Source organism: Pelodiscus sinensis, chromosome 17 (genome assembly GCF_049634645.1).
Source record: "Pelodiscus sinensis isolate JC-2024 chromosome 17, ASM4963464v1, whole genome shotgun sequence".
NCBI classification, from domain to species: domain Eukaryota; kingdom Metazoa; phylum Chordata; order Testudines; family Trionychidae; genus Pelodiscus; species Pelodiscus sinensis.
Genome location: NC_134727.1, coordinates 19,577,039 through 19,596,081, shown reverse-complemented (window position 1 = coordinate 19,596,081; position 19,043 = coordinate 19,577,039). Strand labels below are relative to the sequence as shown.

General features: G+C 44.6%; 1 protein-coding gene across 3 annotated transcripts; it reads right to left on the bottom strand.

Annotated features, from left to right (window-relative positions):
- Positions 1-845: 845 nt before the first annotated feature.
- On the bottom strand, positions 846-14,227 carry MSX2 (msh homeobox 2). Of its 3 annotated transcripts, XM_075900281.1 has the most exons (5): positions 14,120-14,227; positions 13,063-13,158; positions 7,716-7,772; positions 7,143-7,327; positions 2,620-2,758 (listed from the first exon to the last, which is right to left on the bottom strand). In XM_075900281.1, the coding sequence occupies exons 2-5, from the start codon at positions 13,132-13,134 to the stop codon at positions 2,713-2,715; spliced, it is 360 nt and encodes a 119-aa protein (XP_075756396.1). In that variant the 5' UTR covers positions 13,135-13,158; positions 14,120-14,227; the 3' UTR covers positions 2,620-2,712. The 3 variants fall into 3 exon arrangements, with proteins under 3 accessions (XP_006139239.1, XP_075756396.1, XP_075756395.1); XM_075900280.1 differs by lacking the exon at positions 14,120-14,227 and having other exon boundaries at positions 13,063-13,191; XM_006139177.4 differs by lacking the exons at positions 7,716-7,772; positions 13,063-13,158; positions 14,120-14,227 and having other exon boundaries at positions 846-2,758; positions 6,678-7,214.
- Between the last annotated feature and the right edge of the window lie 4,816 nt (positions 14,228-19,043).

Sequence of the window (19,043 nt, the reverse complement as noted above, 5' to 3'; positions counted from 1 at the left end):
ATAGAGAAGGAAATCTATTGCTTAGAAGTCTAGTCCTTTGTATCACCTAACGCGAAAGCAGGTTCGTTCCCTGCCCAAGGAAGAGAACAAATACCAGGGCAAACTGCAGAAGCATCACTGTGGAGGACAGGCCGTCCAAACAATCGCGGCTACTAAATCGCACAATGTCTTAGGGTGGCTCTTATGTTTGTCTCCATGACAGCACAGCTAACTAGTCAATTTCAGGAACCAGGAGTCAGACAAGCAACCTGTTCGGATGGAGTCAGGGTGAGGGATGCTATCCTTACTAGGGAATGATAATGGAGATGGGAGTAAATGAATTCAAATAGTAAATAAAATACTAGACTATTTCAGCCCTTCCCAGGCATCTTTTAGGTCCAGAGTCTCCAACCCTTCACTGTCGCTGACTACAAGTGCAGAATTTACTGCTCTGATTCTATTCTCCCACTGGATGTACATTCCTAGGAACTGGCTGGAGTCAGCACTGAATAAAAACGTCCGAGTAAAGGGAATTGGGCCCAAGCGCTAAGACCAAAATTATCTAAATATTATGTAAAATGTGGTGCTGTAAAGAGCAGAAGCGCTTAAGAAGGACGATTAGAGACCTGGATAACTCAAAGAGCAGGTTTTCGATTGTGACTTTTTGGTTCTCATTTTCAGCGTTGTATGCTACATATCTGGCTTTATCCCCCCCTCCCCCTTGAGATTTATGGGGTCGGGAAAATGAATAATAAAGACAACCTAAAGAGGAATTCTGATTATTTCTTTGATCATGACCCAGGACAGACGACCAGAGTGAAAAGTTACCTTTAAATAACTGTAAACACTGACAAACCCAGACAGAATTAAACAAAGTTGTTTTTTTAATTTAATTCGAAAGAGATAAGAAATAATAAATCTTCAATAAAATATATAAAATTGTACAAGACATCCCTTTCAAAGGGACTTTAATATAATGGGTGCGGAGAAGGGTCGGGGACTGAACTAAAGTGGAGGGCAATGCATCTTCGAGTAGATCAAAACTTTGTGGCTCTTTCCTCCGCCCCCATATGTTTTTTAAAATACATCCAGGACAAGTTTTGCCTTCTGCGATCTGCATCCTCTATAATAATTTCCCCACATAGTTTAGCGCTAGTAATAATAATAATAATAACCATAAACAATAATGATGTCAAGAAAAAGCCTCAGTTGTATCATGCCACTGGTTAAGAAGCAGAACTCCCCAGTGAAATCCAGGAAACAAGAGCATCATTTTGCAGAGCAGTGGCATTCTATTGTCCCATTTGCTTCTTTTGGGGGCTTGAATTTATTCGTGCTTTCAAAAAATGCTGGAGCAGGATTTACTATATTGGCATTTTATAAGGAGATTTTTAACACACAGCATTGCAAATAAAAACCAACTCTGCATTGTAGTTTGACAATCGTTGCACACACACTACTCTGGGGGGAAATAGCCCACCTATTTTATCCATATCTCCATAGCACGGGCTTCCGCCCAGCCCCCTTCAAATTGCATCACAGAGCCAAGCAGACCGACACCTGGCCATAGGTGAATTATTAAATGCAAAGCGGAAAGGGATGAAGGCGTTTGCCTACAGCCCTCTCCCCACAGTGCTTTGCAAAAAAAAAAAAAATGTTTAAGCAACTTCTACAAATAAGGGCAATCCGATAATGGAGAGGGCCAAGTTATTATAGACTTCACCCATTTAGGGGCTCTGTCCTGCGCTCTGGATATGCTGCTTGTTGCATGAGTGCTGGAGATCCCTGTTTGAAAATGCAAAAACTTGCTGCCTTTGCCCTCAGTCTGACTCTACTGGGGTCTATTTCCTATTTACAGTGATCCTCGGCCTTTCAAGGTTTGTTTTAAAAACAAAACTCGATTACACCTTTAACTTCCCAAATATTAAGCGACAAGACTTAAGATTCAGTTCAGGGAAGGAGCCACTCCTACTTTAAAACAGGTCTTGGGTCACTTTAGGGGAAGAGGGCAGGGAAACCATGCTTTGAAAATACAGGATGTATTGGTTACCGATTCCTTTGTCTCGTGTGCAGTATATAAAGAGAATTATAGTTGTTTAATTGTATATGTTTTTATATTTTGTTTCGTTCAGAATTAGAGTCTGGGTGCTCGATCAAGCTGAGAGGAGACCCCGGCTGCTGTCCCAGCTTGTGCATACAGGACGCTTTACTTTCTAAGGCAAACTCCTATACAGTCCCATGACAGGCACACAGAGCCGGCAGGACCAAGGACCAGAACTGGTTTGCTAGTGCGTTCTCAGATTGGTACGATCCGCCAGGAAGTCTATATCGCCGCTGCTTTCCCTTCCACCTTCTTAAGATAAGTGGTACATGCTGTATCCGACAGGAGTAGCATAGAGTCCTACAGGTGGGATGGGAAGCACTGGTCTGTGAAAAGGATAAGATGTTCCATACAGGGAGGCCGCCTGGATGGGCGAGTTGATGGGGAAAGGTAGACTGAACCCAGAAGGTAACATGGGCTTTGCTGCCATTTTTAGCTTCTCTAGCTCTGCCTCCTGCAGTCTCTTGGCTTTGGCTCTCCGGTTCTGGAACCAGATTTTGACCTGGGTCTCTGTGAGGTTGAGGGAGCTGGAGAATTCTGCTCGCTCTGCGATGGACAGGTATTGTTTCTGGCGGAATTTGCGCTCCAAAGCCAGCAGCTGGGAAGTGGTGAAAGGAGTTCTGGGCTTCCTATTAGTCTTGTGCTTCCTCAGCGTGCAGGCTGTGGGACTCAGATGTCCTGGAAAGAAAGAAATGGCCAGTTAACAATAAAGGAGGAGGATGGACGCTAAAGAAAAAAAAAGGGGGGGGGGGGACGAAGCTTGAGAATAGGTTTGGGTTTTGTTCCATTCACCCCCCCTCCTAGAGATAATCTCAAAATATGAAGTACTACGAATTTATACACATGACTTATGAACAGTACTTGAACTCATTGGGGTCTGGGTCGTAGGTTTGTTTACACGGCGCCAACTCTAAGGCACCAGTAGAGAAATCCCGGCCCCACTGAAGTCAACGGAGCAGAGATCCGCTTTCCCCTATAAGCCTGCAAGATCAGCAAAAAGGAAACGGAGTACGGAGCACATAAGAGCCTATCACAGGGTAAGATCATATCAAGGTAGAACACAGCGCAAAGGTTTTAACAGCTTCGGTGAGCAAGACTTCCCAGGACCCTCCGTGCGTGCAACAAAGTGTAAGGTGTTATAAAAGAAATAAGTTCCCAGAAGTAAAATGTCTGGCACGGGACAGAAATCTATTATCATCAACGCTCCTGTCATTTTTCAGCTGGGAATAACATCTTAGGCCAAATCTTGCCGTTCTAGTAGGCGTTTTGCCTGGCAGCTATATAATGGGATCTGATAAAATCCTCTTTATTTCCTGATTTCTATACCTGTTTCTACTGATATCTGGGGCGAGGATCGAAGAGTTTTTAATCACCTTTTCATTTAGATTCTTCCTAGCCGCGTTCACTCCGCACTCTCCCCCAACAAACAATGGAAGAGAAGCAACGGAAGGAAAGGGAGCCAGTCCTTTTTCAACATGTGGCTTTTATGACATATGCTAATTAGCCGCCCCCCCCCCCCCCCCATAAGTGCGGCATCTCTGGCCAATACAAGATGTGGAATTTGTTACCTATCGTGTTCCATTACAAACCCGGCCACGTCGTTTACACTATTCACATCACGGAGGATCACCGATTTTTCTTAGAACACTCTGCATTTCATTAACAATATTGTGGGTTGAAAAGAGTGACTAAAATGTGAGCAACTTGAAAACCGCGGACGAAGTGTGTAACAGGCAATTCTTGTTCTTCGCTGCGATATCGGGAATGAGAACCTGCCCTCCATGGCCGGTGCATTTCTCACAGGTTTTGGGGCCAACGCCTTTGTCAGGACTTGAGCGCTGTGGCCAGATTTTCTTTTTCCTCGTTCAACATTTTTCACGGTAGCGTTTCAATGTTAAAGGAGCCTGTGCAAAGAGTTTTGCATGTGCGTATGCAAAAGAACGCCCCGAACTGTTTAACGTTTGAAAAGGAAACATTAAAGGAAGGAAGCATTGCCAAAAATAAAAGCAACCCTTAAATTCTCAATCCCTATTGTGTCTGCTAGTAGAGTAGTTTCTAATGCAAAACAACTTCTGGTTAATACACTCAGATCATATTAATACCTATGCAGCCAGTTTTAATATTTCGGTGCAGTCCTAAAACAACACAGTAAAAAGGAGTCACTACCCTTAGAACACTCCATTATGGCTCATTTTCAAATGAAATTATTATTACATGCTCCTAAGGATTTGCTACGTAGAAAAGGTGTCTAATAAAGGCATAATAGACAGGGTGCTTGTGATTTCGCCCTCCTTGAAAAAATGTGTGAAGTCTCGGAGGGTGGACGAAGGGTTTATCTTGAAATGGAAACCCCACAAAACGAGGTCGTTTTATTCCGTTGAAATCAAAAGCAAATCTTCAAAAGGAATCAAGAACTCCCCCAGCACGTCAAGATTTCTGCCGCGTGTAGGGGGAGGAACTGTTGATCTCATATAAATGCTTATTTTTTAAATAAAATCTCAATCAAAGGTTTCCTGCTAAATACCTTCAAACTTCAACCTATTTATCTGTCACCATCCTTTTCCTTCAGTGGAGAGTGGTGGTAATAAGTAGAGCGCATCTCACTGTCTTTACGGTGGAGTCTATGATATTTGGTGAATTGGCTTATTTTAAAGGCATCACCTGTGCTTTTCATTAGACTTCCGGGCACATATTTGACAGAGTCATCCCCTCACAAACACCTCCTCCCTCTCCCCCCCGGTGCATAATGCTACCGATGTCACAGCAACCGACCATGTAGTTAAAGTTACTGCTCTCTGGACCCTATGATCACTCCAAACACAACTTTTTAAAGAACCTATTTTAAATGCCTAGCGTGTGTAGGGAGACGCTCTATCATCTTTTGTAAAAAACCCAAATAAAGTCACCGACCTAAAGACAACCTAAGACTTATCCAGCGTTGGGAGTCAATAGCTATTTGACAAGGATAACAGAGATTGGAGAGGAAGGGAACGCTCACTAATAAGGGTAACGATCTCCAATCATTATTATGTCTTAAGCCTTATTTTGCCAAAACCTTGGGCCAGATAACTAGGACCCTCGTGCAGGCAAAATATCCACCGAAACAGTGAATTCCGCGAAGAACTATGGATACTTCTAAATTCCAGTGTGCACTTTCTGTGACCTTTTAATTTATAGAATATTGTGAATTTTGAATTATAGACAATTTAATGGAGCGAGGAAAAAAAAGCTGGGAGCTCAGTGAATCTATCTATGATTGCGGAAGAGAAATATTAAGTAGTGTCTGGTCAAAAATGTTAGGCCTTGTCGATTTCTGAGTCATAATTTGTTAGAAGCTATGTACTATAACAAGTAAAGTATAGAAGAGAAATAAAAAAGCGTTGCTAGGAGTTTTGTGTAAGGTATTTTCATACTTTTCCTTACCAAACCTGGGGTGCATAGATACTGGAAGATTTCTCCACAAGAATGAAGAAAGATTATTAGCTTTTTTCCTTTTACACTGTTTTTCTGTTGTGTCACAGCCTCTTCAGAACGTCCCAAATATCAGATTAATTTGGGGAAAATCAAAGAAAATTGAAGATCTCGAAAATCAAACTGTTCTGGAGAAGTTAAAATGATAGCTGTGCTGACGCTTTCTTTTCGGTTATGCCAGATTAGAAATGCAACTCCTCCAAAACTGATTAAGCAGAGAATATAGGTAGATGAAGCGGTTATTTGCTTAAAGTGAAGCAGAACATTTTAATGTTTAACTCGAGCGAGGGATGCACATAGACACTTTGATCGATTTGTTATCCCATTGCCTGCTCTCTAGGTGGGAATGTTTGGAGCTACCTGGACATTTTAAATATATATATTTTCATACTAGGTAAACTACATTCCTGAATTGTCAAAGGGACCGAAACCCTAACTCGTGAAAGCCGTGACGCGAGCTAAGTGGGCTAGCTGCGAAGTGCAATGGCGAAAAACAGGGATCCTCTATCGTACAGCAACAGACTGAATTCCTCTCTGCAGAACTTGCCCCACGCGTTACCACGCTGGATTCTGTGTCACGGGGGGTGGAGACGCGCCTAGAGAGGCTGGGGGAGCGGATCCCCATTTCGGATTATTCTGAAACAGTCCCACACTTCGGACACGGAGCCGAGCCAGCTCGGCTGGACCCTCGCAGTGTCGGAAGAAGGCTGGGAGGAGCGTCTGAGGAGCAGGTCTGACGCCCAGCAATGCTAGCTCACACTGCGAGGGACGGTGCGCAATGCTCTCTCCAGCCCCGTGTGCCATCGCGTGCTAAACTCTCCACCAAGTGCGCGGCATCTGGGAAAGCGGGTACAATTGACGTGGGACCCTGGACCGTCACTTCTACAGGTTAAAAAAAAGCGGCTAGCCACCCTCCTTCCAAATCCCGCAGCTAACTGGCTCGTTCTGGGACTTGCAGGACTAGAATACATCAGGCAATAGCAAAGGCAGATTCTCAAAGGCAGAATCGGGCCCCGCCCTGAAGGCTACGCTGTACGATACAGCCCCTTCTCCCACACTGCACGACGCACCCCCGATCTGTTCTGTTTAGCCCAGCTAGGGTCAGAGCGCCCCGGGCAGCACTCACTTGGTGGAGGGGAATATCTCCCGGCCTCTTGAATCCAGGAGCTGCCGTCTTCGGAGTTCTCCGATTTGACTGACGAGGTCTCGAAGGTTTTTGTAAGCCCCCCGGGGCTGTGAGCTTCTCTGGAGCCGTGCCCTGGCAGCGGCAGGTTCCTGGAAGTGCCCACGCCAGCTCCTTCCATCCCTCCCCCGCTGGGGGCGAGGGGCACCTCTTTGGGGGGCTTTTTGTCAGACATGAGCGCTTCCACGCTGAAAGGCAAACTGGAGACTTTGATTTTGTGATGATCCCCGGCACCAGCTGCTGGGCCCTCTTCATCCGAGGAGAAAACCTCCTTCGTCTTAGAGGGAGAGGACATCGCTGCGCACCCCGCCCCCCCCGATCTCAGTGCACTGTGCCTGGCACACACAAACACACAAGCACACCCCTGCGTCTCTGTCCCTCCGACTCCGTGCGGCTCCGGCTACTCACTGCTCAGGGACCCGCCGGCTCCAGCCACTCAGGAACTTTTTTTCCTCCTGCTTCTTTTTTTGGGTGCTCAGTTGTTGTTTCCTCCTTTGGGAAGTCGAGTCAACCCATCCGGGCCAATCAGAGCAGTCTTTGAGGATGACGCGAAGGTTTGATTCTTGTGATTGGTTCTGCGCGCTTCCCCCTCCCTTTAAAAAATAAATTAGAAGTTAATGATATGGGCTGCAAACGGAGCTGTGTTATTAAAGAGCCTTCCAGGGCTACAATAATTATGCTAAAGCTGAACAAGTCACTGGCCTAATTAAGGCAGGTTAAAGGAAGAGGATTCTAAAATTACAGATTTTTCTCTTTACGCCCCCCCCCCCTTCAGACATTTCTTTTCTCTAGCTTGTGTCATAATTGTCACTCCCTTTCAATCTCTCCGCACGTGTTTTTATCGGACACGGAAGCAGGTGAGATCTGGACACCTACGGTCACCACCACGTTTACCTGGGCCCTTTTACTGGGGCCCGGGCACCAGCGATCATTCTCTGGATTATTGTTTGTGAATTTCTATTTTACTGTTGTCACACTCACGCGTGGAACTAGGATAAGCCGCACGTGTCTCGCCCCTTTTTGCTGCTCCACCAGCACCTATAAAAGCGAGGGAATATGCGTTGGAAAACTAAAAGAATGAAATGATTTGCAAATACGCGCAGTTCAGTTGAGTTCCAGTTCCGGTGTGGTTCGAAATGGTGACTATTTGTTCAGTTGGGGGAATTGTAGTGTTCCCTCGTAGCTCAGAGGGGGGAATTCCGTATAGCTTGGCTAGCACAACGACATTATATACTCTGTATAGCTGCAACTTTTTCAAAGCACATGCGCTTTTGATCTATTCAAAGTGTAAAGATGCTCGGCAGCTAAAACTGCCTTACAAAGGGCGAATTTGTAATGATTATTTTCTCACATAGGTCGTATACTCACAATAATGAATAAATATGGTTCTAATCAGCATGGGGCATGATTCTGCAGTCCTCAGTTTGCAAACATATCGACGTAGGAGTATGTATTTTTAAAAAGGGTTCTCCCTCTTTTTGACTTCTTCACTGTGAAAAAGGTGTGTTAAGGAAAAGCATTTCTAATCACCGCGGGGGTAACAAGTTTAATTTCATCGTGACAAATATTTAATTAAGTGCTGGTAATTAAAAGCTAATAAAGCGCTCCGAAAAAGTTGAAGCTTAAAATATATGCGAGTGCAGTCAAATCTGACATAAACCCTGCAAAAGCTACGGTTCTAACAATGTGCTCCTTTGCTCGCCCACACTTCCACTGACTTCAGAGGGATCATAGGCAGGGATGGGGGGGGGGGGGGATACAGCATGGGAACCCGCCAAGGCAAAGCTATAGTGCAGAGTTGTTTTAAAACGGGGTTTTATTTTTGACACGACCTGGTTAGTTACATCGCCCCATTGTCTCCCAGTGGTTTAAAGCTTTTATCCCTTTCACGTTAATAGCCCAGACAGTTTAAGACACTTGGTATTGACCTGGGTTTGCTGCGCCTGTGTATTGGGTACCTTGTTTTCCTCTCTGTTGAGAGAACACTCTCCTCTGAGTGGCTCTCGGGGGTGGATGCTATAGCTGTTATCCAGGGAAGCGGCATTTGGCCTGGGTAAGGACAGCAGAAGTTTGTGCTCCCTGTCTTGACTGGCCTAGGCTATCCCCTATTCTCTGTGTGTTTCAGCGGGGCGCTACCCGTGTCAGAAGGGGAGCATAATAAAACGTTTTAAATGAAACTTAACCCAAGTTATTTAAAGGGCCATATAGTCAAAAACCGAAGCCTCTCGAGCTAAAATAGCCAAATGGTAGGAATTGTTCCTAGTATGCCACTTCGGGTATTCTAGCCCATTAGCCACCTTTTTATCTCTTGAAACTATAGCTGCTAAATCGTTCCCCTAAATTCCAGCCAGCATTTTAAGAATCGACTGTAGGCTGTATTCGAATCTATTGGGTAGCAATACATGTATAGCCTTTCCTCTGTACGGAACCCTCATATGAACATCTTCAATATAGATCTTTTGTGTAAGAATCAAATCGCCATTTTCCAGTTAAGCCACATGACAGCTTCAGCAACTGTTGAAAGATGCAGAACACCGAAGAAGCTTTTAGATGGATTAATAATAGGTTGAAATTATTATTTTTTGCCACTTCAGTAAACAGCACATATGATCCATGGTCATTTTCTCATTAAGTTAAACCACAGGGTACACTGTGTGTAGCGAATGGGTTGGAGAGCAATTTAAATTACATACTGTGATTTCCTAGTTATGGTCGTGCAAACCATCCTGCTGCAGTTCGTTTACTTCATAGTTCCTCCCCCCCCGTTCTCTGCAGCATGACAAGCAAATGAGAATTAATGAAAATAATGAAACAATGTGTGTGTATAGGGAACAATGAAAGCGCCGGTGTAAACCATTGTCTAGTGGCTTAAATGCTGCAGATAATTATACCGTATTCACAAAGTCAATGCACCTTCCAATTATCCATAAAGAATGAATGCTTGCTGGGGGGTAGGTCAGGGTGACACTGTTTCAAGAATCGTGTACACTGGGTGTATTTCTTCAGCTGGACAGAATATTCTATTCGAATTCCTTTCATTGCTGTTGTCCGTCCATACACTATATCACAATTGTGGTCGTGTGCTTGTCTCATTTGTATTATTTGGATTGCATCCCCTTTGGGGCAGCAAAGGTGGCTTTATTGGGGTTTGTATAGCACATTGAAGGTTCGGTTACATAGAGGTTCGGTTACATAAATGTTCCATACTAGCATCGGTTGCTGCGATTCGAGCTTAACTCTTGTTTAGCACCAATCCAGCACCATTTTGGGTTAGCGCAGCCTTCTTGCCCCCCAACCGCAAACTATTAGTTTACTTTAGACATTTCTATGTTGTGCTTGTTTATTTGACTCACGAAGGGTTGTTTCTGCAGCCCGAGCTGATGTCTGCATCTTTTAAGATAGGAGAAGAGGATGATTAAACTTCCTAGGATAGAGAGCCTCAGAGGGGTACCCGTATTCGTCTGCAAATTTAAAAACACCAATAGTCCTGTGGCACCTTACAGACTAACAGATATAGGCTCACGAGCTTTCTGGGTGAAACCTACTTCATCCTAGGACAGACGTCTAGATGAATAAATGCCCGGACTAGCTTTGGGGAAACTTGGGATTTGCGAACGTTTCCATGAATGTCAGGTGACTGACCAGCCCTGGGGAATAACCAACCAAGACAACCCCAGCACCATTCGGAATCCAAATCAGCGTCTTCTTCACTCCGGAGCACAACCCCAACTCCGTTTATTTGACTATTTGCCCAGCTCTCGCTGGGCTCAATGTGACCCCGCAACCTGGCTCCGCTGGGCAATTTCCTTGCCCGAGAGACACGCGTCACATCTCCTGATCCCCAAGCAAACGCACTGAACTTTTGCCCTAGAAGGGAGAATTTGGGGGTTCCCGGGTAAATGTTCTGCTCGTACCTAAAGTCTTTAGCTCCGGCGCTGTCTTTAGCTTGGCGCACTCTCCCCCCGCCCCATCCGAAAGGCTGGGCTCAGCGATCCCAGAAAGGGACAAGCCAAGGTCAGGGGGCACCTTCCCAAACGAAGCATGGAGAGCGGGGGGAGCCGGCGTGGAAGGGAGGCTGCGAGAGACGCAGCAACAACTCCGGGAAGTTCTCAGGTGTTTGCACCAGCGGAGCTGTCTAGGGGTTACCGTCACCTGCAGCCACTGTCCCACGGGCAGGTTCAGCGCTTCCCTCTCATCCCTTATTAGTCTGCACCAGCCGGGAAGGGTGCGCCGGCTCGCTGGGACTCAGCCGCTGGAGCGGGAAGGGGAGGGGGAAGAGACGCCGCAGACACACTGAGGCTGTTCGAAGGCGCCAGCAGCGGGGAGATGAAAGGGAAGCTCCTGGGGGAAGTGCTGTGTCGTTTGACCGGCTCCAGCAGCACCAGCGGCTGCCTGTCCCCGTCAGCCCCGCCCCGCAACTCCCTGCCCCCCTACCCTGGGGCAGCTGCCTGCCCGGCCAAAGATCTTGCCTTCATGTCTGTTGTGCCGGTCAGAGGAGAGGAGGATGCAGCAACAGCATCCTAATTACGGTATCAATATTGTCATCAGTCTTATTAAGCACAAGCCCATAAATGACAAGCATAATTATTTAATTATTGTCCTCCACGACAATTAATCAGAAAGAGGAGACCGCCCAGTTCCTCCGCCCAAATCCGATTTCCATCCCTGGAAGATGCTGCCACTTGGTGTTCAGCGGGCCCGGGCCGGATTCGGATCAGGTGTAAACCAGGAGGAATTCCATCCGCATCGCTGGAGACAGACGGGTGCAAGGGGGATGGAGAGGTTTAGAATCAGGTCCCTGAAGCTGGGTTTTCTCTTTGTAGACACTGCAATGACTACTTTCACCACTGTTTAATAATCTCTCCTATTCTCTTCGAGATCTGGGACATTTGCAGATGAATCCAGACTCAATGTAATTTACAAGCAGCCTCTTTGCTCGAGGGTGAAAGGACTGACCACTGCAGCTATGCGTTGTTAGACGCTGCTGCCCACCTCCCCCCATCAAAACCCCCTTCTCCCATGCTTTGACTGGACTCATTACAAAGACAGATTTTTAAAACAAGGCACTGTGCACCTGGCAAGAGAAAAGCAAGAACTATTTCACAGTAAAGAATGTTTTAAGAGGCTAAAGCATAAATGGGGAAGAAAGGAGCTAAAAGTGGGCTCAGACTGGTCCACCGTGGAAGTTATCTCCACTTGAGGTGAACGCAGACGCCACCCTTTAATGTGCCAGCTCTCTTGCTCTTATCAGCCTGCCAAGGGAGAACCTACTCCAGAGTTTTAACTCTAGCAAAGGGCCATGCCTCGCCAGACACCTGACAGAGGATGCGAAACAACTCAGCGCCTTGGCAAGCGGAGCGGGTTACCCAAGCCGCAGCCGATCCACGCATCTTTAAAGCTCCCGTCAAGAGTGGCCGTGCAGCGAACTATCCATCCAGAAGGTGGAAGCTCCCGGCTGGTCTTCTCTTTCCAGGCTAGCGGCTCCTGCAGAGATGCGTCTAAACGGAAGCCGCCCTACCCTGTGTAGGCACAGGAAGGCCCAGCTTTCGCTCCCTTCCGTTTACAAAAAGTCCACTGCAGAGCCGTGTTAGGGCAGGGTCCGGCAAGAGAGCGCACAAGCAGGGTCTTTGCAGAACCGCCCCCACCGAGGCTCGGCAAGGAAAACCAAAGCAGAACGAGGAAAGAAGTTCGACTCGAATCGACCCTGTGGAGCTCGAACCCTGGGGAGCGACCCATCGAAATGTAGTAGTGGCGTGAAAAGCGAGAGTCCATGTGTAATAAACCGAGTCCCTGCACAGTCCTGACCTTTTCGGTCAGAGAGTCTCCCCTCTCACTCGCAAAGGCACACTTTCTCCCCAGAGGCGCTGCATTTACCACGCGGTATGTATTTGGTATTGGGGAGCAGGTAGCTGAGAGCTGGATTTTAGAGATCAGGTGTCTAGTTCCTGAAGCTTGCGGAGTTTTTCCCTTCAGGGCTGCAAACGATTTTTTTTCAAGACAAATTTTATTTAAAAAAAAAAAGAAATGAAAGAGAAACCTGCGGGGGGGGAGGGGGAGGACACACACACGGGCAGTGTTTGCTAAGGTAACAGTGCTGCGAGAGAAGTACCCATAACAAGGATGGGTTGGAAAGAGATGAAGATTCTGTTTTCAGAGGCTCTTGTTCTCATGGCTACAGATTATAACATTGCTCCAAGGTGCCGGTAGCGCCCTCTTGCCCCATGGGGCTGAGCGTTCCGGAGAGGCTCTGCCCTCCTGTCATTTACACCGGCACCTCCTCGCTCGAAAATAAGGCTCAGAAGGCGAAGCAGCCTGTGACGTGTCTCACCTCATGCATCTCAAGGTCTTTTTCCAGATCCAGGGCCCGATCCGGTGCTGGTTGAAGTCCACGGCTGCTCATTCCCACCGAAGCAGGATAAGGTCCCTGAAGAGGAATTTGGACACCTGTTAAGCCCATCCCGGCTGGAACTGGGTTAGTGGGATGTTCCAGAGCATCGCAAACAGTTATTTGGAGTAGGCAATCGATAAATGAGCGTATATAAAAGCGCCCTTTGGCATCTGCCCAAAACACAGAGAGGGTTTCAGTCTACAAACGGCACTATATCGCCCCGTTATTTATGGGGTTCCCCTCCCAGCTCCTGATTTTAAACATCCCTTTATTTTTTTCACGGGATGGGGAGACAACATAGCAAGCATCTTGCTACGAAGGGTCAGCGCTGCAGAGGGAATTTGCTAATCACGTAAACAAGAACCCTGGAAACGACATTGTAGCGTTTTCCTTTTCATTCCGTTTATTTTTTAATTTATTATTTTTAAAATGTATTTAAAATGTGCCGGCTAATACATTGTTTGCCAAAGTTCTCTGAGCATTTCTGTATGTCATTTGCTCCTTCTCATCCGGACTTGCTGTACTTCATTTCTAACTCGTATAATTAGTCCCATTCTACTCTGAACATTACTTAATTAGCGATCCCAACTGAAGCAAGTAGTTCGAAGCAAGTCCCATTACGTTAGTTTTAAGCGATTTGAAAAGGACGTGCATTGATTTAGATTTGTGTAGCCGGTTATATTTAGCTGTAACTATAGCTATCTTGCATACACATACCCAACGCGCAAACACCAACGGGGTATATTTTAACACATATTTACGTTTTAATTTTTTGCTGCCACTTTTCACATTCTTTCATTTTAGATGCCCTGTATATTCTCACCCACAACATTAGAAATACAGAATGGGTTGAAAAAATTAGCATCCCCTTCCTCACCCGGGGATCAGATAGTGTTCCTAATCATTGTATTTACTTGGAAATATAGAGACGTATTCCAAATTGAATACAGCTATTGGCTATTAAGTACATAGAATCTACCCTCTAGTGCACTTTTACCTTTTTTTAATCCTTAACTGTTTCTGATCTTCGTTTTGGAAAAAGAAATTCAAGTCCTCCCGATTGTCACAGCTTCTTCTGTAACTGCCATTCGTCTTTGGTTATTCTTGTGTATCTAGAATTTCAGAGTACATTTTATACAGACTGTCTCTGAGTGAACTGGAATTTAGGGATAAATTATTAGATTGTTTAAACCTAGTTGTAACTAACACACACAAACACCAGAGAAAGCACGAATACGTGTACATTTTAAGTAACAGCAAGTTTATCTTTTTAAATTATTACTACTGCAATCAATCAAATAGTATAATTGTTAATTGGAATAACAAGATGTAGCTGATTATCCCATCCTTTGTGTCTTGTCTTTGGATAGTATGAACACTGTTTTTATGGAATACTTTCCTAAGCCTTGGGGAAAAGGGGATTTAACTCCTGTATTTCAGTGTGTGCTCTCAGGGCTATGTCACCTGGAACTTCCAGTGGGAGAGTTCACTTCCTGTGTGATCCTTTTTATAACCCTCTTGTGGTGCCTGGAAGCTGGCCTACATGGCATAGGGGATAGATGCCAACCTTCTGAGATGCTCTGGTAACTGATTCTGTTCAAGGAACTGGAGCAATCAGAATTCATACCCCTCACCTGATTTTACATCCCAACCTGTTCTCTGTCTGCTACATTCTATTGCCCTTGTCAATTACATTTCTGTATTTTAACTAGAGGAATAGCTCATGCATTATCCAGCATCTACAGATTGGATTCTGAACAGCCTTCCAAGGTTACAATATTTTACAAGGTGTTCCATGAGTTACAGAATTCTTATAGACTAATTATAGTTCATTATATTTAGTAATGATGTGAGGTCCATGGGGGATGCTTTCAAGGTACTGGAAATATTATATCACTAGAGGTATATTTGTGCTGAAGTTTCTCTTTCAGCTGAAGGGTGTATTCCACCTAACATTTTGTATTTGTATTTTTGGAGAGCTCAGAGAATGTTGTGCTGTAATAATCAAATGAGTCATCATTTGGAATATGGAAGATGTTGGAATGAATTCATACAACAAATGATCAAATTAAACCCAAGAGGAAGTAACAAACTGCAATTTTATAGCCGTATTTAGCACCAAACCATAGAAATTAGGGAGGAAAAGAACCTATTGGATAATCTAGTACACATTCCCTCACTCTCTGCCAATGCAAATTTGCCTCCTACTATACTTTCCTAGTGCTTTGTCCAATCTAGTTATAAATGTCCCAAACAGCAGTATTTCCACATTTCCCTTGGAGGAATGTCCATGTTTATGGGACAAGCATTATTTTTGTCCACGTTTGTACAAAAAAAAATCAAATTGAGATCTCTAAAATAAAAGAAATAGACTGTGTCTTTGTTGAAATGCAATCAATTTAAAATCTATTTCAGACTTGGATGATATCAATGTTTTCTGTTCCAGTGTATGTGCCCAGTTAATCCTCTAACAGACGGATGCACAGTCACCATAAATCTTCATGTGTTTACAATCCAAATTTGTTTATATTGAATGTATCTTGGACTCAGATTACAGTTTATCATAATTTCTGCTTATCAAGGATATTGACTGCTCAACAGACAAATCATACTGGCCAAAACTTTGTTGTTTAAACACAAGTTATTTCCAGAAAAGTGCTAATAGGGCTTCCCTGGCCCAGACTGTGCCTTGCAGTGTTTTTGTTGGTCCCACAATATGACAGAGAAAGTAGGTAAAGTAATATCTTTAACTGAACTAGTTTCTGTGGGTGGAGAGTACTAGCTTTCAAACTACACACAGCTGTTCTTCATGTCTGGGCAAGGAAATCAGAGTGTCTGGGAAAGACTGTGATTAACATATGAGGACTGGCAAATATCAACCTAGATTTTAATTTGGGCCATGATTCTGCAAGTGGTTTGGTATGAGTTGACAGTTGACTTCACCTTGCAGGATTATACAAATCAATTTGCATAGTTTCTAAAAATAGTTTACAGTTCAGCCTTGATTATCCAGCCTTGTTCAACAGCCTACCTGTCATTCAGACAATCAAGATTTGTAGTAACCAAGGAATTTTCAGTGTTAATAATATATGCTGAGAACATGACTTTCTGATAATGGGGAGTTTTGGATAAAGATTCGGTTAATGGTGATTCTGTTTTATAACTACAGATGGGCCTCAGGCCACAAAATTCAGGTCTGAATTTCAGGCATTCAAAAGCTCAGAAGCATTTGAATCATGAGTTTAGTTTGACCCTTTAGAGATAGGGGCCTACTGTAAAATTTGGATTTGAATTGTAGTTTGAATTCCAAACCCACACCCACAAACCACATATAAGAGCTGCCAGACTGGGTAAAACCATGGTCCATATTTCCCATCATCATCTTCAACAGTGGCCTGTACCAGAGCTTCAGACAGAGTGTTCAGATCAGGGCGATTATGGAGTAATGTACCCCTCTTTTCCACTCCCGGCTACTGGCAGACAGAGGTTTAGGGTGACCTCTGGCATGTGGTTGCCTCCCTGACCAAATAGGCTAATATTCACCAGAAACATATCCAGTTATGTTTTTGGCCATGACAACATCCCATGGCAATGAGTTCCACAAGTTAGTTGTATGAAAAAGTATCTTCTTGTTATAAAACTGACACCTATTAATTTCATTAGTGACCCCTGTTTTTGTATTATATGAAAGAGTAAATATCACTTTTCTATATACTTTTGTCACACTATTGATCATTTTATAGATCTTTATCATAGTGTCCCTTAGTGGTCTCTTTTTTCTATGATGAAGAGTTCCAATTTTTTAGTCTCTCCTCAGAAGGAAGTCATTCCATACTATGAATCATCTTTTGTTGCTGTGATGGGGTACGGTCACAGAGGACCTCTTGGGGTGGTTTCCTGGTGTGCTGATAAAACCACTGACACTCAACTTCTTGCTCTCTGGGGCTCCTCGCCACCCTGTCCTGCTGGGCCAGATTTCCCGATCTCTCTCAGACAATGCAAAGAGCTTAGATAACTCCCAGCTGCTCTCCGAAGAGCAATGCAGACACTGAATCACTTCAGCTCTGTGAGAATGCAGTGCAAGGGCACAGCATGCAGGAAATCAATGCACAAACAGGATCAAAACCCCGAATAAATCCATCTTTCACTGTATGAAAGTTTCACACGTTGAAAGCTCATTCCAGTAAGCCCCATTTAACAATGAAAGCAGGATGTGCACACTGCTTGTTCCCCTCAGGTAACAATTATTTACACTGGGGCTATGTCTACACTACGGGGGTTTTTCCAGGATAGGTATCATGGAAAAACTCCGCTGCATCCAGGGAACGCTTCTGCTCTTCCACTTTTTTTTTTACACGAGGAAGAAGGGCTCTTCCAAAAGAGGAGGCTTTTCCAAAATTTGGCCCAGTGTAAATGGGCCAAATTTCGGAAAAGCCTCTTCCAAAAAAAAACTATTGGAAAAAGGTACGCAAATTGCAGAGCACAATTTGCATACCTTTTTCTGATAGATCTTTGTAGTCTAGACATAGCCTGGGCTTGATTGTAAATAAAAGTATCTTTATTAAGTACAAACAGTAGGATTTAAGTGGTTGCAAGTGAAAAAACACAGTTCAAAGTAAGTTACAGAATTAAAATAAAAGACAATGCGTAGCTAGTACTAATATACTAAAGCATATTGCAAACTTACCCTAAAACTATTCTTATTTCAGGCAAACCTTCAAATCAGAGATCTTTTAACTCTGACTTGGGTCCCCAGCTATATTTTTGGTTGTGTCACACCAGCCAAAGACAAAGAGACTGATAGCTTTCCAGCTTAAATAGACTTCCTTTTGTGTGGGAATCCTTTGTTCTCCATCCCCCCTTCCCTGGAACATTACCTGGTTAAACTGGTATTCCAATACAAATCGGCATGGTCACATGTCTTTCCAGGAGTAATCACTGCTCAATACCTCAGTCTCTCCTCATAGGTCATGTGCTCCAGCCTCCTAATCATCTTGGTTACCCTCTGCTTGGACCTTCTCCAATGCGTCCACATCCTTTCTGTAGTGGGAGGGCCCAGAACTGGACACAATACTCCATATGTGGCCTCACCAGTGCCGGATAAAGGGGAATAATCACCTCTCTAGATCTGCTGGCAATGCTCCTCCTAATGCAACCCAATATTCCATTTGCCTTTTTATCTACAAGGGCACACTGTTGACTCAGATCCAGCTTTTCATCCACTGTAATCCCCAGGTCCTTTTCTGCTGAACTTCTATTTAGCCAGTCAGTCCCCAGCCTGTAACAATGCTTGGGATTCTTCCGTCCCAAGTTCAGGACCCTGCACCTGTCCTTGTTGAACCTCATCAGATTTCTTTTGGCCCAATCCTCTAATCTGTCCAGGTCACTCTGGACCCTATCTCTGCCTTCCAGTGTATCTACCTCTCCCCCTAGTTTAGTGTCATCTGCAAACTTGCTGAGGGTGCAATCCATCCCCTCATCCAGGTCATTAATAAAGATGTTGAACAAAACCGGCCCTAGAACTGATCTTTGGGGCTCTCCACTTGAAACCAACCGCCAACCTGACATTGAGTCATTGATCACTACCCATTGGGCCTGTCAATCTAGCCAGCTTTCTAGCCACCTTACAGTCCATTTATCTAATCCATAGTTCCTTAACTTGCTGGCAAGGATATTGTGGAAGACCGTTTCAAAAGCTTTGCTAACATCAAGCTATATCACATCTACTCACTTCCCCATGTCAACAGAGCCAGTTACCTCATCATAGAAACTAATTAGATTGGTCAGGCATGACTTACCCTTGGTGAATCCATCACTTTCCCCTCTTCCAGGTGCTTCAAAATGGATTCCTTGAGGATTGTCTCCATGATTTTTCTGGGGACTGAGGTAAGGCTGACTGGTCTGTCGTTCTCTGGATTGTC